The following is a 21279-nucleotide window of genomic DNA, read 5'->3' on the forward strand; positions in this document are numbered from 1 at the left end:
GCGCCGGCCGGCTCTTAAAGGGGCGGGTCAGTCAGACTGAGCTTCAACACCCAACGCCCTGTAGGCCTCAGATTTGGCGCTTGCCCTTGTCTGGCATTAGAAACTTGTGCATTATGGAGAAGGTTAGGCAGAGAGCAGAGCGCTTCAGCACTGAGGCTCTGGACCACTTGGTGGCTGCAGTTGAACACCGTCGAGAGGTCCTGTATCCGGATAATGGCAAGAGGCCAAATCAGAAGACTTATCGACAATCTTGGAGGGAGGTTGCTGTGAGGGTGAATTCCAGCAGCATGGCGACCAGGACCCCTGTTCAGTGCAGGAAGAAATTCAACGACCTCACACGGATCGTTAGGGTGAGTGATGGTTTACCAAACTTGTGCTTCCCTCCATCTGCAGCTGACTTCGGGCACCCTGCTGCAATGATGCGCCAATGGCCATCTGTCAGTATGCACCCATGGCCCTTTCTGGCCACACACATGGACAGATGTCTCAAGGCCTCATGTAAGGGCTCTTGCACCATGGGGGGCATGCGATGAGGTCTCAAGGCCTCATGTAACAGAACCTCCCCTTCTTTCCCCTGCAGTCCAAGATGGCACAGATTAGAAAGGAGCAGCGTCGAACCGGTGGCGGACCTGCACAAGTGGTCACTCTCACGGATATGGAGGAGAGAGTGCAACAGATACTTGGAGGACGTCTGTCTGGTCCTGTGACCACTGCATCTGCCGACCCCATTACCGACAGCGAGGGTAAGACTCTCACCTTTTCCACCTGTTGCCTTCCACTTGATCCCCCCGCCAGCATGCATCCTGCGTGCAGCCATGTCAGAGCCTTGCCGCAATCTGGCATGCCTTTCAGCAAACCGGTCCTTTTGCTAAAGCCACTCTTCCACCTCCCACTTTCAGATGAAGCAGCACCAACTCGGGCTCAACGCGCTGAAGCTGCCAGTGCCAGTGCCACCGGAGGCGAGGACCAGGAGGAATCCGGACCAGCCATTGCAGAATCCGGGGAGCGGAGACATCTGCAGACTGGGGATAGTAGTCCCCTGGAGGGGAGGGGGGTGGCTCTGAGGATGAACCAGTTGCCGGACCAAGCAGCATGGAGCAACGCAGGGGGGATAGGCAAGTTCGGCCACCGTCTCCCCGCAGGGCAAGGCAGGTCGTCATGACTGCTGCACAGAGTGCTGATGAGGCCCGTCGCCCTCCAAACAAGCTCCCATTCCGATGCCAGTTGGTCAAAAGGCTTTTAGGTGTAGTGGTGCAAGTGCTTCGGACAGGGTTGAAGGTACCAAGTACTGTAAAGCTCAAATCCCAGAACTCCGCTCCACATTAGCTCGCCAACTCTCTCTAGCAGCGAGCGCAATGAGCAGGCCAAGTGGCAGAAGATTCTGCAGTAGAGCTGTCCCCTTTAAATAGCGCCCCCCTACTCCGAGAAGAGCCTGTTAGCCCTCCCTCGAACTGTCACTAATAGCGCTGGGCGCTAAGGCTCCGGGCGCCACCCAATATGCGCTCAGGCGCTCCTAAAAGGCGTTGCACACTGAAATGACGTCATGAGCTGCTTGCGCTCGCGGGCGCGCGCAAACACTTAGCGCAGGCGCTAAATGTATAGTCAATATCTGAGTTGGCGCTATCTTCATAGCGTCCGCCCCAACATAGCGCTTCGCCCCAATTCTAGGTCTCTTTAGGTGCTCAGCGCCGGCGCTACCAACCCAATTTCTAGGCCTTCCTATCTGTTTTTATATTTTTTGCTAATTTACTTTCATAATCTATCTTCCCTTTCTTAATCAATCTTTTTGTTATTTTTTGCTGTCTTTTAAAGTTTTCCCAATCCTCTATCCTCCCACTAGATTTGGCTACCTTATATGCCCTTGTTTTTAGTCGAATACTATCCTTAATTTCTTTACTTAGCCACGGATGGCTGTCTTTTCTTTTACACCCCTTTCTTCTCAGTGGAATATATATTTTTTGGAAGTTGTAAAATAACTCCTTAAATGTACACCACTGATCATGTATCGTCTTACCCTTTAATCTATTTTCCCAATCCACTCTACTCAATTCCGCTCTCATACCTTCATAGTCTCCTTTATTCAAGCTTAGCACGCTTGTTTGAGATACAGCCTCCTCACCCTCTAACTGAATATGGAATTCAACCATGTTATGGTCACTCATTCCAAGGGGATCCTTTACTAGGACATTTTTAATTAATCCTGTCTCGTTACACAGGACCAGATCTAAGGTTGCTTGCCCCCTGGTCGGTTCAGTTACATACTGCTCAAGAAACCCATCCCTAATACACTCAATGAACTCATCCTCAAGGCAGCCCTGCCCAATTTGATTTGTCCAATTAATATGATAGTTAAAATCCCCCATAATTATAGATGTTCCCTTATTACAAGCCTCAACTATTTCCTGATTGATACTCCATCCAACATAGTTGCAACTGTTCGGCGGCCTATAGACTACGCCCACTAGTGTTTTTTTCCCCTTATTATTCCTTACCTCCACCCAAACTGTTTCATTATTCTGATCCTTTGACCCAATATCATTTCTCTGTATTACAGTGATTCCTTCCTTTATTAACATAGCCACCCCACCTCCCCTTCCTTCCTGCCTGTCCTTCCTGATCGTTAAATAACCTGGTATGTTTAATTCCCAAGCATTGTCACCCTGCAGCCATGTTTCTGTAATGGCCACAAGATCATACCCATATGTAGTTATTTGTGCCATTAACTTGTCTATTTTGTTACGAATGCTACGTGCATTCAGATAGAGAACTTTCAAAGATGTTTTGTGACACTTAGTTCCTGCTTTTGCCCTTTTTATTACTTTACCTTTTACTCCATACCTTCTGCCCCTTCCTGACATGCTCTGGTTTTTAATTTCCCCACTGCTACCTAAGTCTATGACCTTCTCTGTTGTCATTTTTATTATTTGCTCTCTAGGAACCTCCCCCCCACTAGTTAGTTGAAAGCCCTCTCTACAGCCCTAGTTATATGATCCGCCAGGACTCTAGTCCCAGCACTGGCCAAGTGAAGCCCGTCCCAACGGAACAGCTCCCTCCTGCCCCAGTACTGGTGCCAGTGTCCCAGGAAGCAAAACCCATTTCTCCCACACCAGTCTTTGAGCCACGCATTTAACTCTCTAATTTCATTTGTCCTAGCCAAATTCGCTCGTGGCTCAGGTAATAATCCAGAGATTATTACCCTTGAGGTTCTGTTTTTTAATTTGACCCCTAGCTGTTCATACTCCTTTTACAGAACCGGCTTCCTAGTCCTATCTACGTCGTTTGTACCAACATGGACCACGACAACTGGATCCACCCCCTCCCACTGCAAGTTTCTTTCCAGCCCAGAGGAGATGTCCTTAACCCTGGCACCGGGTAGGCAACACAGCCTTCGGGACTCTCGCTCTCGGCTGCAGAGAACTCTATCTATCCCCTTAATAATACTATCCCCTACCACTACAACATTTCTAGTTACTCCCCCCTCTTGAATGGCCCCCCGTTCCACGGTGCTGTGGCCAGGTTGCTCATCCTCCCTGCAGTCCCTGCTCCCGTCCCCACAGGGAGTAAGAAGCTCGAACCTGCTGGACAAGAGCAAGGGCTGCGGCTCCTCCAGCTCTACCTCCTGGATCCCCGTACCTGCCTCACTCGTAGTCACACCGTCCTGTCCCTGACCATGGGCTACATCTGAATTAATTAACTTGATAGGTGTGATCACCTCCTGATACAGAGTCCAGGTACTTCTCCCCCTCCCTGATGTGTCGCAGTGTCTGAAACTCAGACTCCAGCTCATCAACACGGAGCTGGAGTTCCTGTAGCAGCAGACACTTGTCACAGACGTAATCACCGTGAGCCTCAATGGGGTTCACCGGCTCCCACATCTCGCAACAGTAACGCATCACCTGCTCCATTCTATGTAATTAATTAAATTTTTTATTGTTAGTTATGGACACCCTCTGCCCGATTATAGATGCTAGTATCCCCTTTAATTAATTGGATTTAATTGAAATCAATCCCTCTAATTACACCAGTTAAATGGTTTACCAAGTCACTCTGCACCAGAAAGGCCTTATTAACTACAACCCACAGAGTTAAAGTTTGAAAAGAGCACCTAACACCCCACTTACCCTAACTCACAGCACTCTGATGACTCGCACTCAGTGCTTGCTCGCACTAGCCTGGTCTTTTTATACTGTTTGTTTGTTTACAGCCAAATGAGTCACCCCTGCTGATTGGTTAGAAAACTGGTTTCCACTGCCTGCTGTGCCAATTTACTCCTACTGCAGTGTAACCTTGTTTTACTCTTCTTAAACCAACAGAATCCCAAATATTTAACTTTTCCCCTTTACTTAAACTGCTTAAGTAATCTTATCAAGAATGATTTAAAGAGAAATAACAATTAAAGAACTCACACACTTACCCAAACTCACAGCACTCTGCTGACTCGCACTGAATGGCCCGAGGTCATCAAATTGTCCTCCACCACCACGGAGAAAACTATTGCAGTCCTACGGACCATTTTTGCCAGGAATGGCTTGCCAGAACAGATTTGCTCCGACAACGGACCACAGTTTGTGTCCAAAGAGTTCCGGAGGTTCTTGAAAAAAAATGGGGTAAGGCATTACACATCCGCCCCGTATCATCCAGCCACAAATGGATTGGCCGAGAGGTTCGTACAAACCTTTAAGAAGGCAATAAAGGCTATGTACAATGACAACATTCCGCTGCAACACAAGGTGGACAATTTCCTGTTCGCCTACCGGAATGCGACACATGCAGTCACCAACCATGCCCCAACCATGATGTTCTTTAACCGAAGGTTAAGATCTCGCCTGGATTTGCTCAGATCAAACGTACGAAGAGATGTTGAGAGTAAGCAATTCCAGCACATCCATGAGAAGCCAACAAGGAGCTTCAATGTAGGGCAACCAGTCTTGGCCCGCGACTACCGAACAGAAAAATGGCAGCCAGGAACGATATGCACACGGCAGGGCCTACTAATGTACAGAGTGGACGTTGGGGAGAACATCGTGAGACGCCATGCTGACCAGATCCTAGAGTCACAGGAACAAGTCAACCCCATGCCTCGCCCATACGTACCTGGTGAGGAACCCGACGTACAGGTCGCATCTACCCCAGAAACAGTAGCATCGGAAGCTGATGACCCAACCGACGACAGGGTGCCAGAATCGCCTCCGCACCAAGAGCGAGACACTCGGGAAAGGCGCTATCCAGAAAGGATCAGGAAGCCTCCCCAAAGACTGAATATATAAATGGACTATTTTCAGCTAATGTTGTATGTTAAAAGTGTTAATTGTAATTAGTTTGATATTTAATTGTTAAATGAGTGTTATGGTACTGTTAATCTAAAAGGGGAGGAATTGTAATGTATATACCTTTAAGGGGGGAACTACTTTTTACAGCTCATGTATACTGTAGTACCGGCAGTGACCACACCTGTATATAGCACTGAGTAGTAATCTGTACAGGCAGTTCCAGTGTGAGCCACATTTAGTAAACACCTGTTGTACCGTTTCTCCTGCAGTCTGTGTCTTATTATACACGGACACAACAAAACTATAAAAAAGTTCTGTTGGGTGAGCAGTAGCTGTGGAAAGCCTCCACTAAATTTACAATGCTCAAAACATATTTGCACAAACCGAAGCGAAAATCCACCGATACCATTTAAAAAAATAATTCACAGGATGTGGCCCTCACTGCCAAAGCCAGAATTTATTGCCCATTCCTAATTGCCCTCGTGAAGGGGGTGGTGAGCCACCTCTTGAACCACTGAGTCCGTGAGGTGAAGGTTCTCCCACAGTGTTGTTAAGTAGGGAGTTTCAGGATTTTGACCCAGCGGTGAAGGAATGGCGATATATTTCCAAGGATGGTGTGCGACGTGGTGGTGTTACCATGCGCCTACTGCCCTTGTCCTTCTAGGTGGAAGAGGTCATGGGTTTGGGAGGTGCTGTGAAAGAAGTCTTGGCAAGTTGCTGCAGTGCATCTTGTAGATGATACACACTCCAGCCACGGTGCACAGGTGGTGGAGGGAGTGAATGTTTAAGGTGGTGGATGGGGTGCCAATCAAGCGGGCTGCTTTGTCCTGGATGCCGTTGGCTTCTTGAGTGCTGTTGGAGCTGCACTCATCTAGGCAAGTGGAGAGTATTCCATTACACTCCTGACTTGTGCCTTGTAGGTGGTGGAAAGGCTTTGGGGAGTCAGGAGGAGGTGAGACACTCGTCGCAGAATACCCAGCCTTTGACTTGCTCTTGTTGCTACAGTATGTGTGTGGCTGGTCCAGTTAAGTTTCTGGTCAATGGTGCTCCCACAGGGTGTTGATGGTGGGGGATTCGACAATGGTAATGCCATTGAATGTCATGGGGAGATGGTTAGACTTTCTCTTGGAGATGGTTATTGCCTGGCACTTTTGCAGTGCAAATGTTACTTGCCACTTATCAGCCCAAGCCTGAATGTTGTCCAGGTCTTGCTGCATGCGGGCATGGACTGCTTCATTATCTGGGGAGTTCTGAATGGAACTGAACACTGCAGTCATCAGCGAACATCCACACTTCTGACCTTATGATGGAGGGAAGGGTCATTGATGAAGCAGCTGAAGGTGGTTGGGCCTGGGACACTGACCTGAGGAACTCCTGCAGCGATGTCCTGGGGCTGAGACAATTGGCCTCCAACAACCACAACCATCTTCCTTTGTGCTAGGTTGTCCCCTAATTCCCATTGACTTCAATTTTACTTGGGCTCCTTGATGCCACACTGTCAAATGCTGCCTTGATGTCAAGAGCAGTCATTCTCGCCTCACCTCTGGAATTCAGCTCCTTTGTCCATGTTTGGACCAAGGGTATAAGGAGGTCTGGAGCCGAGTGGTCCTGGCAGAACCCAAACTGAGCATCGATAAGCAGGTTACTGGTGAGTAAGTGCCGCTTGATAGCACTGTCGATGACACCTTCCATCACTTTGCTGATAATCGAGAGTAGACTGATGGTGTGGTAATTGGCTGGATTGGATTTATCCTACTTTTTGTGGACAGGACATACCTGGGCAATTTTCCACTTTGTAGGGGACAGATGCCAGTGTTGTAGCTGTACTGGAACAGCTTGGCTAGAGGCGCAGCTAGTTTTGGAGCACAAGTCTTCAGTACGACAGCCAGGATGTTATTGGGGCCTATAGCCTTTGCTGTATCCAGTGTGCTTAGCCGTTTCTTTGTACCACGTGGAGTGAATCGAATAGGCTGATGACTGGCTTTTGTGATGGTGGGGACCTCAGGAGCAGGCCGAGATGGATCATTCACTTGGCACTTCTGGTTGAACATGGTTGCAAATGATTCAGCCTTGTCTTTTGCACTCACATGATGGGTTCCGCCATCATTGATGATGGGGATGTTCGTGGCGCCTCCTCCTCCAGTTAGTTGTTTAATTGTCCACCACCATTCATGACTGGATGTGGCAGGACTGCAGAGCTTTGATCCAGTCGTTGGTTGTGGGATCACTTAGCTCTGTCTATAGCATGCTGCTTCCGCTGTTTAGCATGTTGTAGCTTCACCAGGTTTTTCACCTCATTTTTAGGTACGCCTGATGCGGCTCCTGGCATGCTCACTGAACCAGGGTTGGTTCCCTGGCTTGTTGGTAATGGTACAGTGAGGACTATGCCAGGCCATGAGGTTACAGATTGTGGTGGAATACAATTTTGCTTCTGCTGATGGCCACAGCGCCTCATGCATGCCCAGTTTTGAGCTGCTAGATCTGATCTGAATCTATCCCATTTTGCAACGTGGTAGTGCCACACAACTCGATGGAGGGTGTACTAAATGTGAGGACAGGAACTGTGCAATGGTCACTCCTACCAATACTGTCATGAGCAGATGCATCTGACAGGTAGATTGGTGAAGACGAGGTCAAGTAGGTTTTTCCCCTTGTGTTGGTTTTCTCTCATCACCTGCCACCAGCCCAGTCTGCCAGCTATGCCCTTCAGGACTCAGATAGCTCAGTCAGTATTAGTGTTACCGAGCCACTCTTGGTGATGGACACTGAAGTCCCCCACCCAGAGTACATTCTGTGCCCTAGCTATCCTCTGTGCTTCTTCCAAGTGGTGTTCAACATGGAGGAGTACTGATTTATTAGTTGAGGGAGAGAGGCAGGTGGTAATCAGCAGGAGGTTTCCTTGCCCATGTTTGTAGAAACATAGAAAAATAGGAGCAGGAGTAGGCCATTTAGCCATTCGAGCCTGCTCCGCCATTCAATATGATCATGGCTGATCCTCTATCTCAATACCATATTCCCTTCATAAGGTCCGCAGTCAATGTTGAGGATTCCCAGGGCCACTTCCTCCCGACTGTATACCACGGTGCTGCCACCTCTGGTGGGTCTATCCTGCTGGTGGGACAGGACATACCCAGGGATGGTGATGGAGGAGTTTGGGACATGGGCTGAAAGGTATGATTCTGCAAGTATGACTATTTCAGGCTATTTGCTTGACTAGTCTGTGGGACAGTTCTCCCAATTTTGGCACGAGTCCCAGATGTTAATGAGGAGGACTTTGCAGTGAAGATGTTAACATAGAAGATAGGAGCAGGAGTAGACCATTCGGCCCCTCGAGCCTGCTCCGCCATTTAATGAGATCATGGCTGATCATCCAAATTCAGTACCCTGTCCCTGCTTTCTCCCCATATCCCTTGATCCCTTTAGCCTTAAGAAATATATCTAACTCCTTCTTGAATATATTTAATGAATTGGCCTCAACTGCCTTCTGTGGTAGAGAATTCCACAGGTTCACCACTCTCTGGGTGAAGAAATTCCTCCTCCTCTCTGTCCTAAATGGCTTACCCCTTATCTTTAGACTGTGACCCCTGGTTCTGGACTCCCCCCTCCATCGGGAACATCCTTCCTGCATCTAGTCTGTCTAGTCCTGTTAGAATTTTATAAGTTTCAATGAGATCCCCTCTCATTCTTCTAAACTCCAGCAAATATAAGCCCAATCGACCCAATCTCTCCTCATACGTCACTCCTGCCATCCCAGGTATCAGTCTGGTGAATCTTCGCTGCACTCCCTCTATGGCAAGAACATCCTTCCTCAGATAAGGCGACCAAAACTGCACACAATACTCAAGGTGTGGTCTCACCAAGGCCTTGTACAACTGCAGCAAGACATCCTTGCTCCTGTACTCGAATCCTCTTGCTACGAAGGCCAACATACCATTTGCTTTCTTAACCGCCTGCTGCACCTGCACGCTTACCTTCAGCGACTGGTGCACAAGGACACCCAGGTCTCGTTGCACTTCCCCTTCTCCCAATCTATTGCCGTTCAGATAATAATCTGCCTTCCTGTTTTTGCCACCAAAGTGGATAACCTCGCATTTATCCACATTATACTGCATCTGCTATGCATCTGCCCAATCACCCAAACTGTCCAAATCATACTGGAGTTTCTCTGCATCCTCCTCTGCATCCTTTGTGTCGTCTGCAAACTTGGAGATATTACATCTAGTTCCCTCGTCTAGATCATTAATATATATTGTGAATAGCTGGGGTCCTAGCACCGACCCCTGCGGTACCCCACTAGTCACTGCCTGCCACTCGGAAAAAGACCCGTTTATTCCAACTCTTTGCTTCCTGTCTGCCAACCAGTTCTCTATCCAAGTCAGTACCTTACCCCCAATCCCATATGCTTCAACTTTACACGCTAATCTTTTATGCAGGACCTTATCAAAAGCCTTCTGAAAGTCCAAATACACCACATTCACTGGTTCTCCCTTATCTATTCTACCAGTTACATCCTCAAAAAATTCCAGTAGATTAGTCAAGCATGATTTACCTTTTGTAAATCCATGTTGACTTTGTCCGATCCTGTCACTGTTTTCCAAGTGCTCTGCTATTACATCTTTTATAATGGACTCTAGCATTTTCCCCACTACAGAGGTCAGGCTTACCGGTCTATAATTCCCCGTTTTCTCTCTACCACCTTTTTTGAATAGTAGGGTAACATTAGCTACCCTCCAATCCATGGGAACTGTTCCAGAGTCTATAGAATTTTGGAAGATGACCAACATTAAAATGTAAACATTAAGTTAAGCATTTAAAATGAACTGTTTGTGTAACAAGAATGTAGAGTCAGGAATAGGAGGCTATTGGTTGTAATAGCAAAGTGTGGTGTATGTGCCTTTAAGAGCAATTATGGTGTATGTGCCTTTAAGAGCCCCAGGTGTGCGTAATGCCGGTAATTGCCACTTGGGCTATATAAGCCTGTGTATTGTGTATATCCTTTAGAAACCCCCCCCCAGACTTGCTTAGTAAATACCTATGAACCAACTCCTGTCTTCAGTGTCTTTATCTACACACGGACACTACAGTGGCGACGAAGTGGAAACGGACTTACCTGCAATTCGGCAGCACCTCAAGGACATCGATTCCTCCAGCGTCCAGAAGACTCAAGGAAGTAAGAGCAACTGTGGTTTCCCCAGCTGGCCAAGCTGGTGACAGGTACTGCGCTAATCCTTCCTGGGCGTCAGGCTGGAGCTCCAGCGGCGGGCTCTACAGCTGAGACAGGCAGCGAAATCGGAGGCAAGCAATAACGGACTGGGAGGGTGCACTCGAGAGACGGCCGGCGCGGCAAGCAGGTCAGCGTTTAGACCTCCGTCGGGAACGAGTCTCCAACAGTGAATAAACGGAAACCACAGTAAAACAGCGTTGTTATCGGTAGCAGCGGCGGGAAAGCGCGGGAAGCGCCATATCGTTGCTACAGAGAAAAAAAAAAAGCGCGGGAAGCGCCATATCTTTTCTGAAATGCCTAAATCTGGTAATATTGAGGCTTTTGATGGCGAAATAGAAGATTGGACCACATACGGGGAAAGAGTAGAGGTTTATTGCACTGCAAATGGAATAACAGATGAAAAAAAAGCTTCAGTACTTCTGAACTTAATGGGCGCGAAGACATACGGGCTGTTACGAAATTTAATCACTCCAGCCAAACCAAAGGACAAGACTTTTAAAGAAATTGTTGATACCCTGCAAGAGCATTTAAACCCAACACCGCTGCTGATAGCGGAACGATTCAAGTTCTTCAAGAGAAATCAACACAAGAATGAAAGTAACGCTGATTACCTAAACGAATTAAGAAAGCTATCAAAGTACTGCCAATTCGGAGCAGGACTATCGGATTATCTTCGAGACAAATTTGTTTGTGGTCTCTTAAGTGAAGGAACACAAAAAAGACTGCTTTCTGAAAAAGATTTAACATTGGACAAAGCTTTCAGTATGGCTGTATCATACGAAGCAGCAGCAAAAGGAGCTGCAGAGATACAAGAGACACAGGACTTCGGCACCCATAAAATGACACAGGAGTTCGGAAGATGTTATCGCTGCGGCAGATCCACCCATAACCAGAGGGACTGCTGGTTCAAGGGCAAAGCATGCAGGCAATGTGGTAAGATTGGACACATTGCACGGGTATGCCAATCTGGACAAAATAAATCCACTGACAGAAAACAAAAAATCAATAAAGAAAAGTACAGGAAGGTACAAATGATGACGGACAATAGCTCCGAAGACCAGAATAGCGATAGCGACTCCGGAAACAAGAGACTAAGCTGTCTCAAATTACATAATGTACTTGCCAAAGAGGATTACCAAACCATTTGGGTTACCCTCACAATAGCAGGGTCCTCAGTTAAAATGGAGCTAGATACAGGATCAGCTCTAACCGTAATAAATCAACGAGATTACGAGAGGCTATTTTCGCATATACCTCTAAAAGACACATCCATTATCTTAAAAACATATACGGGGCAGAAAGTCTACCCCAAAGGAAAAATAAGGGCGCCTGTGGTATACAACGGCAAAGAAATACAAAAGTTGTATTTATACATTCTACAAGATGGTGGTCCACCGTTGTGGGGACGTGAATGCATAAGGAAGATACGTTTAGACTGGCACTCCATTCAGGCACTGACGGTGACCAGTAAGAAAAAAAGCAATGATGACATCATACCTGAACGATTAAAAGACATCTTGGCCAACGCCAAAGAAGTGTTTCAAGAGAAACTAGGAACCTTGAAAGGCATCACCGCCTCAATAAAAGTGGAAGATACAGCAATTCCAAAATTTTTTAAGGCAAGACCGGTGCCATACGCAATACATCCGGCAGTCGAGGCAGAGCTGAAGAATTTGGAAAAGGCAGGCGTATTATCCAAAATAGATTGGAGCGAATGGGCAACACCCATCGTTCCAGTCATGAAAAAAACATTGAAAAATAACTCTGAGGAACAGAAAAAAATTCGCATCTGTGGGGACTTTAAGGTGACTGTAAACCCGGTCCTTCACACGGTACAGTATCCTCTTCCGAGGATAGAAGATATTTTCGCCTCACTATCCGGAGGGAAACGTTTCACAAAAATTGACTTGGCACAGGCATATCTACAGATGGAGGTTGAGGAGACCTCTAAAAAGTATCTCACAATAAACACACACAAAGGCCTGTACCAGTACAATCGACTGGTTTTTGGAATAGCATCAGCTCCAGCTATCTGGCAAAGAGCTATGGAGCAAGTCCTGCAAGGGATTCCGGGGACTCAATGCTACCTAGACGACATCCTTATAACAGGAGAAAACGACAACGAGCACCTTGCCAATTTGGAGCAGGTGCTCACTAGGCTGAAAGAACGGGGCCTACGAGCAAATCGCCCCAAGTGCGAATTTTTCCAAAATCAGATATCATATTGTGGCCACATAATTAATAAGGAAGGGTTGCATAAGTCACCTGAAAAAATTGAAGCAGTTATAAAGGCCCCAGCACCTGAAAATGTTTCACAATTAAGGTCATTCCTGGGATTAATAAATTACTATCATAAATTTTTACCGAACTTATCAACTATTCTACACCCTCTTAATGATCTTCTACAGACAGGAGTGATTTGGAAATGGAACGAAGACTGTAAACGTGCCTTCCATAAATGTAAAGACTTAATCACATCCGAGAAAATTTTGGCTCATTACAACCCATCACTACCAATCAGACTGGCGTGCGATGCATCCCCTTACGGCATAGGAGCGGTATTGTCCCATAGATTCCCTGATGGCTCGGAACGGCCGATAGCTTTTGCGTCACGCTCATTGAACTCAGCTGAGTGTAACTATGCCCAGATAGACAGGGAAGCACTCAGCCTGGTATGGGGAGTGAAGAAATTCAACCATTACTTACACGGACAAAAATTTACCTTGCTGACTGACCATCAACCCCTCATCTCCATATTCAACCCTAAAAAAGGTGTCCCCATTATGACGGCACAAAGACTAGAGGTGGTCCCTTTTTCTAGGGGCACACCAATACAACATTGAATACAAAGGGTCAAAACAGCATGGGAATGCTGACGGTTTATCATGCCTACCGTTGCCAACGATAGAAGAGGCACCTACAGTAGACCCAGTAGAGATATTCCACTCTACCATAGTGGAATGTCTACCGGTGACAAATTCTGCCATTGAAAGGGAGACAAGAAATGACCCTACTCTCTCACGGGTCTACGATTTAACAGTGAAGGGATGGCCAGCACATGGCGAACCACTGTTGCCAGCATTCTCGCAAAGAAGAGAACAGCTGTCAGTGTGCCGAGGAACCTTGATGTGTGGATCCAGAGTGGTGATTCCACCCAAACTCCAGGATAAAGTACTAAAGGAGCTTCACGAGGGGCATCTGGGTGGAGTGAAAATGAAGAACCTAGCTAGGGCGTTTGTATGGTGGCCAGGTATCGATGGAGACATCGAAGACATGACCAAGAGCTGCCTAGGATGCCAGAAGGTCCAAAATGCTCCGCCACAGGCCCCTCTACATCCATGGGAGTGGCCCTCATCTCCCTGGCAAAGGGTGCACATCGACTTTGCTGGTCCATTTATGGACTCAATGTTCTTAATCGCAGTTGATGCACACTCCAAGTGGCCGGAGGTAATAAAGATGTCCTCCACCACCGCAGAAAAAACCATCACAGTATTAAGGACCATATTTGCCAGGAATGGGCTGCCGGAGCAGATATGTTCTGATAATGGACCGCAATTTGTGTCCGAAGAATTCAGAAAGTTCTTAAAGAACAATGGGGTAAAGCACTACACGTCCGCCCCATACCATCCCGCCACCAATGGATTGGCTGAAAGGTTTGTCCAGACCTTCAAGAAGGCCATCAAGGCCATGGGTAATGAAGACATAAAACTTCAGCACAAGGTGGATAACTTCTTATTTGCATATAGGAATGCAACGCATATGGTTACTAACCAAACTCCTGCCATGATGTTCTACAATAGAAACCAAAGATGCCGGCTGGATTTGGTCAAGCCCAACATCCGAAGGGACGTGGAGAACCGGCAGTTTCAGGGCATGAATGAAAGGCCAACTCGGGCCTTCCAGATAGGCCAACCGGTTTTGGCCCGGGACTACCGTACCGAGAAATGGCAGCCTGGAACTATCTACACACGATTAGGACCACTGATGTATACCGTGGACATCGGAGACAGCATAATAAGGCGCCATGCTGACCAAATCATCAAGTCATCCGAAAAGGGACAACCTACACCACCACTCTATACATCTAACGATGAAGTAGAGATACCCATATCTACCTCCGATCCGGTGATACTGGAGCCCGATGAACCCGACACTGGCCTTCAAGCCGAATCAGCCTTGCCAGAAGAACCTACTACACCACCAGAAACTACTACACCCCCGAGGCGTTATCCGGACCGAGTCAGGAAGCCTCCTGAGAGACTAACTTATAATTAATTAATACAGCAATGTATATTATTTTGCATATAACATGTAATTAATAATTACTTAAAATATGATGTGCTAGTTAGCTAGAAGGGGAGGAATTGTGGTGTATGTGCCTTTAAGAGCAATTATGGTGTATGTGCCTTTAAGAGCCCCAGGTGTGCGTAATGCCGGTAATTGCCACTTGGGCTATATAAGCCTGTGTATTGTGTATATCCTTTAGAAACCCCCCCCAGACTTGCTTAGTAAATACCTATGAACCAACTCCTGTCTTCAGTGTCTTTATCTACACACGGACACTACACAAAGAAGCTAGCTAAAGTGCCCACCCAAACAGAAAATCCCATACTTTGCACAAAGTACCAAAGTACATGCATGAATGTCAAAGGCTATGCAACAGTTATGCTACATGGCTAATTTCATGGGACTCGACAGTCACAAAAATTGCCGTGAATAGAGCTATTGATGTGGAAATAACAGCAACATTTTCAACAGATACCACAGACCATGCCAGCCATCAATGATGATGGAGCTTTCTTGTATTCAACATTTTATTTCTTGCCTTCAACATTTTTTTTTTTTTTTTCAAAAGACTGCCATACCCTACTTCCCATATTGGTTAATCGACAAACGCAATCTCTAACAGAGGCTGAAAATACATACACTGTTGTTGAATTACAATGTTATATTCTCACAAAATACGAACAGTGAAAGCAAGCAATGTCAGTAGGAGAAAAAGAACTGAAGGTGACCACAAAGAGGGTATGAGGTGGTCTTATATGTTGTAAAAAAGGGAAAGCCACAAGGAATGAATCAAGAGTTCCACTACAGTTTCTTCACTTTATTGCTCACCTCATCCTACGTCATTCAGAGATAAACTGATAAGGAGTACCTGCTCTTGCACTACTTTACCTACATACTGTACCTGTTTTGTTAGCAGCAGCTTTTAATACTGTATGAGCAAGCAGCGAAGTGGCGGTGGCAGACACTTGAGCTCCATCGAATGCATGTGAAAAACCCAAGCTTTCCAGGTCACTTCTATTGGACGAAAACACCAAGTCCAGTGAAGGCAGCTTTAACATACATTCAACCCTTGAGACAGGTAGGCAGCTGAATTTGATCTGTGAAGGCTACAGAGTACAGATAAAAGGTTTTTGGAGGTGTGTGAATCAGTGTTAAACAAATTTGATTCATAATACAAAATAAAACTTCTACCAAATTAGTCTCCCCAAATTAAACTGAAAAAGCTAAATATACTGATTAACTGGTAGACCTCGAGTGGTGTTGCTTACATATAATTCAGAATCTGAAGCATGTTTTCTGATGCTCAGCATGGGGCCGCAGCAACTAATGCAAAAGCGGTTCACCCATCACTGTAATAAAGCAAATTTACTGAAGAAATATAATACATGACTGACAAGGTAAAACTATTACACACCTTATCGATACTACAAAATACAGATATAATATGCTACTTGTCATTCGCCTGGCTAGCTGACTCTGGCTGCACTGTGTGTGTTCAGCAAAATGCTTCCTGACCATCCTACTCTAACCTCGGCAGTTACCTCAGCCATACATTCTTGGCTCACTCAGAATGTTTAGTTAAAGGCTTTAGTTAAGTGGCATAAAATGCTGAAAAACAATATTGGCCCAGAAATTCGGGTCCCAACGCGTGAGTACGCACGGGGTACTCACGCGTGGACTTGATGGAAGTGCCGGTTCCTTGCATGCACTATGCATGTGCGGGAAACTGGCACTTCCGATCCTCTGAACGAAGGGGTTCAGAGGTCGAACGCGTGCGTGCGGGAGTCTGCGCGTGCGCTTTGAACTTACGTTTTTTTTTTATACAGGTTTTTCCGTGAGGGTAAGTCTTTCGATTTTAGAAATGTAAAAACCAGGCGTAAGGACTGCATTTTAAAAGGTAAGTGGTCAATTAATTAAAATTAAAACATTTTTTCCACAGGTTTGTTATTTTTAAATACTTTAAAGCAAGGTAAGTTTATTTTTAGCCCTGTTTTTTTATAAAATTATATTTTTCAAAAAGTTAAATTGTTTAAAATAGTTATTTAATGTAATTTATAGTTTATTTAAAAAGTGTGATGTTTTTCTTAAATTTATTTGAAGGTTAACTACTGTTTTGGGCCCTCAGCATTCATACGTTTTGACAGGTCTTTCTGTCAATCTTATGAATGGGCTTTTCCCTCCTCCGATTGGCTGCCCATGCTCACGTGATCCCAGGGGACGCATCGCACTAACTACGCCCCTGGGACACGCCAGCACAGCACGCCGGCCTCTGGGCCAGGCCCTGGAGAGGAATTCTACGCAGTTCCAGAGCTCAACTGCCGGCGCGCTAGTTAAGTGTAGGTCGGGGGCTTGCACCTGCGGGAAGCCCCCGACCCAAATTTCTGGGCCAATAGATTTGATTTTTATTCCTGCTACTCACATCTCACCATTGTTATTTGCAAATGTTAGAACTGGTTGTTCAAGTGTAATCTGGGCACTGTTGTTCCATAAGAACTTGGTGAAAACTACAAGTCTCAGCATGTAGTTCACTCTCCCAAAACCCAGGTAAGATTTTCAATGCTGGGACTGAAGCAGAGCTCAAGCCCAAGGCCCACAGGGAGGGGCAGGGGAGAAGAAAAAACAATAACACATCACACAGGCAATTGTATGGTTAACTTTAATTATTTAGGGGCAAATTATCAATTGTGTCATTAACATCATATGGCTAGAATTTCAGTTGAGTCAGAAATAAAATTGGCAGCTGGAACCAGTTTGAAAAAAAATAATTCAGTGATATGACAGCTCAACTTTGAAACCTTTCATGTGGTTGCTTTCCCAACAGTTTTTATATGATCTTTGCCAATCTTTACTTCAGTGAATCAGTATGTTAAGTTGCTTCCTTGAGCCAATGAGAAAAGCATGACACTTGATTTGATGTGATACACTATAGCCAAGATTTTTTATAAATCTGCAAAATTTTCCACTATTTTCCTGTTAAATATTAATTTTGAAAACATTCTAACTTAACAAATTTGTATTCCCAAGCAAACTTTATATTTGTTATAGGAAATGTAAAGTGAAAGAGACACATTCTCACCTGTACCCTCACATAAACTACGACATCCACTGGAAAGGAGGAATATGAGGATGCAGATGATGATACTAGAGATATTGTTGATTCCTCCAATGGGTCCTGAACTTCAAACTGCCCCACATCTTCATCTTGGGAGCTGAGAGCTGTTAGAGAGAAATTACATTAGTCAGCAATACAGACTACAGTTTTCTTCAATCTAATTTCAGGACAAATTAATATCTACAAATTATGTTTTATCACAGAATATCAATTAAAAAATTTGGTATGCTGAGTATTTTTATAGTATTATGATCTTTAATGTAGAATAAAACAAAGAACTTAGCATACAGCGCTCAAGTTTTTTACAATTTGTTTTAAGTTATAATTAGAGGTATAGGTGTAATTTTTAAAAATATTTAAAGGTGTAATGAAAGCCATAAATAATTCTCAGTGCATCAATCCAGATTCAAGTACAAAAATAAGAGCACCAATGGACGGAGGAAGATGTAGAGAAGCCCAGTTTACTAATGAGGTCTGTTGGATTATTGCATGCTGTGTGAGGGAAGAAAGAAATAGTCTCCAAGTCAGAATGGCAGTCCATTACTAAACAAAATGTACAGTATGCGTGGACGCAGTATGTGGGTCAGCATGATCTTCAATACCCATCACTTGAAAAATGTATGGAAGAAGGTACCAAGGTAAGCAATAAAGATCATTGCAAATCACCTTCCCTTGCTATATATGGACAAAACTATTAATTATTTTACATTTCTCTATATGGGTATGACTACATTGGTAAAAATGTCTGTCCAAGGAAGTTGCACGTGTCAGCCATATTTGATGGATAATTTTACACAAGAGTATTCCTAATCTAAATTTAGGTGGTAAATTGCCAGAAGTGAAGTACAAGAGAAGTAAAAAGGCTTGTTCTGAACTATTACAACACCCAAGAAAAATAGACCTGCTAAACTGCTGTATCTTCCATTCTACTAAACATACTAGGTCTGTTAAACCTAATACGGACAATGTTGTGTAACCTTTGCTTCTCTCTGCAACATTACTCCTCAAGGAATGAACAACATTCTTTTCTTTGCAGAAGACAGCCCTCAACAGGTGTCAATGTCTGGTTCCACCCATAAGTTAAAAGCCATTACCTGCAGTAAGAAGGTACAGGACCTGGGAGTCAATGCAATTTGTAGAGGTGACTATGATAATTGCATTAGCTCCACCTTCTTTAGGTTCAAAGTTGAAACATTTTGTATGAACTGGCAGTGTAACAACGTCCATGTACGCATCCTGTGTCTTCTGTCCTTTTCCTTTTTAAAAATGTTTATGTTCCAAGTGAGGTGAGTGAAATTTTATGTTAGTGGTGTGAATGAAATTCTCCCAAATTCAGGCACCTAGGTCAAGTATAGCTCAGTCAGATGCATAACAAACTCTGCAGCAACAATGTGCTTCAGCCAAAACCTCAAGAGCAACACCTACTTCACAATCGTGACATTTTTCCATTTCTCCACACTAGCCCTTCCATGGCATCTCTGAGAAAGATCACCAGTTAGTGCCAAATTAGGGACAGTTTTGTGCTGTTGCTCTACTGGGACCTGGATGGAGCTTTCCCATTTCATAGAGCTTTTACAGCTAACAGGCAGAGGAGACTTTCATCCAATCAGTCTCGGTTAGATTTGAACCCAAATCCCAGATGTGAAAGGCCAGTGTCTAAGCAATTGCATCAAAAACAAATTCTGGTCAATGGCTGTCACACCTGTGTTATTTGGCTTTGCTGCAAATTCATGTGTTCTCTCATTCTCTTCTTGGAGCCTGCCTTATTGCACTTCCTCTTCAGCAAGCATGCAGTGGCAATACTATGCAGCATGCAACATACTATAATCATAAAAAGCCTGAGTACATTTTAATGCTCCACATGAACTGCTGATTAACAAGCAGCTAAGAAGCATAAAAAACATTAGTTCCAGGTCTATACATTAACATGTGATAGAAACATTTACTCACAGGAATATTTTTATTAGCATGAGCAAATAAATGAGCTAATGCTCCATTAATGGTAACGCACAAAATTGCTATTCTTTAATGCAGTTAGCATGTGCACTAGCTCTTAGACACAGAGTAAAATAAATCCCTACGTGAATGGGGAAGGAAGGTGGTGGTAAATTAAGTTCTCTTCATGGTTTTCTATATTTCATAATTGTAGTGCAAGTACGTGTTCAAAGTCTGAAGTTTGAGTTCAGAATTTTAACATGCGTGTCTCCATTTCATCAATTCAAAATATTTCAAATATTAGGATAGCCTTGCCTTGATGTAGTGATGCCTGTATCAATGACTGGCAAGACACATACACATGCTGATAATTCCCTTCACATTAAATATTCAGCCAGGCTACTTTAGGAAAGATAGAGCAGTTGAGAGGCACTACATCAGAGTAGTGACCACCCTTCTAGTTTTCAGGTGGCTGTTTGAAAGATCCCAATTTAAAAGCGATGGGAATCAACAGTACTACTGTTAAATATGCAGATGATACTAGAATATATTCCAAGGGTTGGCAATAAGGAGATTAATAGATTGCAGGCTAATTTAGATAAGTTAACTGGATAGATTCATAAACAGCAGACAGTGGAGATGTGCTTAGTTGGGTACATAAGGCCAAGAAACCCAAGACATGTGTACTCAATGCATGGGTGCCCATTAAAAACAACTTTGTGGTAATCAGTGACCAGTCACTAAAGGTTCACAAGCAATGTCCGGTAGCTGATGGGAAAGTAAATGGCACTCTTGAAGGTATTTCTTGATCAATAAGGGTGCTAGTCCTATGTTGTATAATGTTTTGGCACATCTGCACTTTAAGTATTAAGGCTCTACTGAGGGTAGAGAAGAGGGCAACAAGGATGACAAATAAACAAACATCTCAATGAGAATAGGGTTAGGAAGTTAGGTTTATTCATTTTGGAGAAATAGGTCAGGAGGAATATGAGTGAGATTTTAAAAATTATGTAAAGATTGAATGTAGTATATTGGGATAAGATATTCAAAATTCATAGCAATAATAAAGGGCATGAATATAAAATAAAGAGTCAAGTTAGATGTCATGAAGTTGTTTTCTCAGTACTACTGTATTAACATTTATTTATACCAAGAGAAGAAATGTTCTTTTGTGAAAGAGATACCTGTATAATTTCTTTCAATTGGAGTTATAGGAATTGTTTCCAGAGCTTTTTCTAGAAAGTCGAGCAGGCAAGGACTAATCACCATTTCTTCAGGAAGGGATTGCAAAGCAACCCAAGCATAAAGTTTTGCTGTTTTCACTCCTCCGCTCCCTTTCCCTTTGGCTGCAAGAATTATTAAATGCTTTTGTCAACACAATCTGAAATATGGTTTTCTTTAATTATAATACCAATACACTTTTACTACAATTCTGATAACAGCAGTAAAAT

At 44.5% G+C, this 21279-nt stretch overlaps 1 protein-coding gene across 10 annotated transcripts in view; it reads right to left on the bottom strand.

Moving 5' to 3' along the window:
* bltp1 (bridge-like lipid transfer protein family member 1) overlaps positions 1 to 21279 on the bottom strand; it is a 567108-nt gene that overhangs the window by 59721 nt on the left and 486108 nt on the right. For 9 of the 10 annotated variants that reach the window (XM_086009761.1, XM_086009749.1, XM_086009753.1 and 6 more), the window contains 3 exons: positions 21013 to 21174; positions 17858 to 17997; positions 15683 to 15887 (listed from right to left, as the gene is read on the bottom strand). In XM_086009761.1, coding sequence (XP_085865887.1) covers positions 15683 to 15887; positions 17858 to 17997; positions 21013 to 21174 — 507 coding nt within the window. Of the gene's footprint in view, positions 1 to 4417; positions 4592 to 15682; positions 15888 to 17857; positions 17998 to 21012; positions 21175 to 21279 lie in introns of those variants that run through there. The other variant, XM_086009779.1, reaches the window with a different exon arrangement.

Source organism: Somniosus microcephalus, chromosome 2 (assembly GCF_052327205.1).
Source record: "Somniosus microcephalus isolate GS21.2 chromosome 2, FLI_Smic_1.0, whole genome shotgun sequence".
In the NCBI taxonomy this organism is placed as follows: Eukaryota; Metazoa; Chordata; class Chondrichthyes; order Squaliformes; family Somniosidae; genus Somniosus; species Somniosus microcephalus.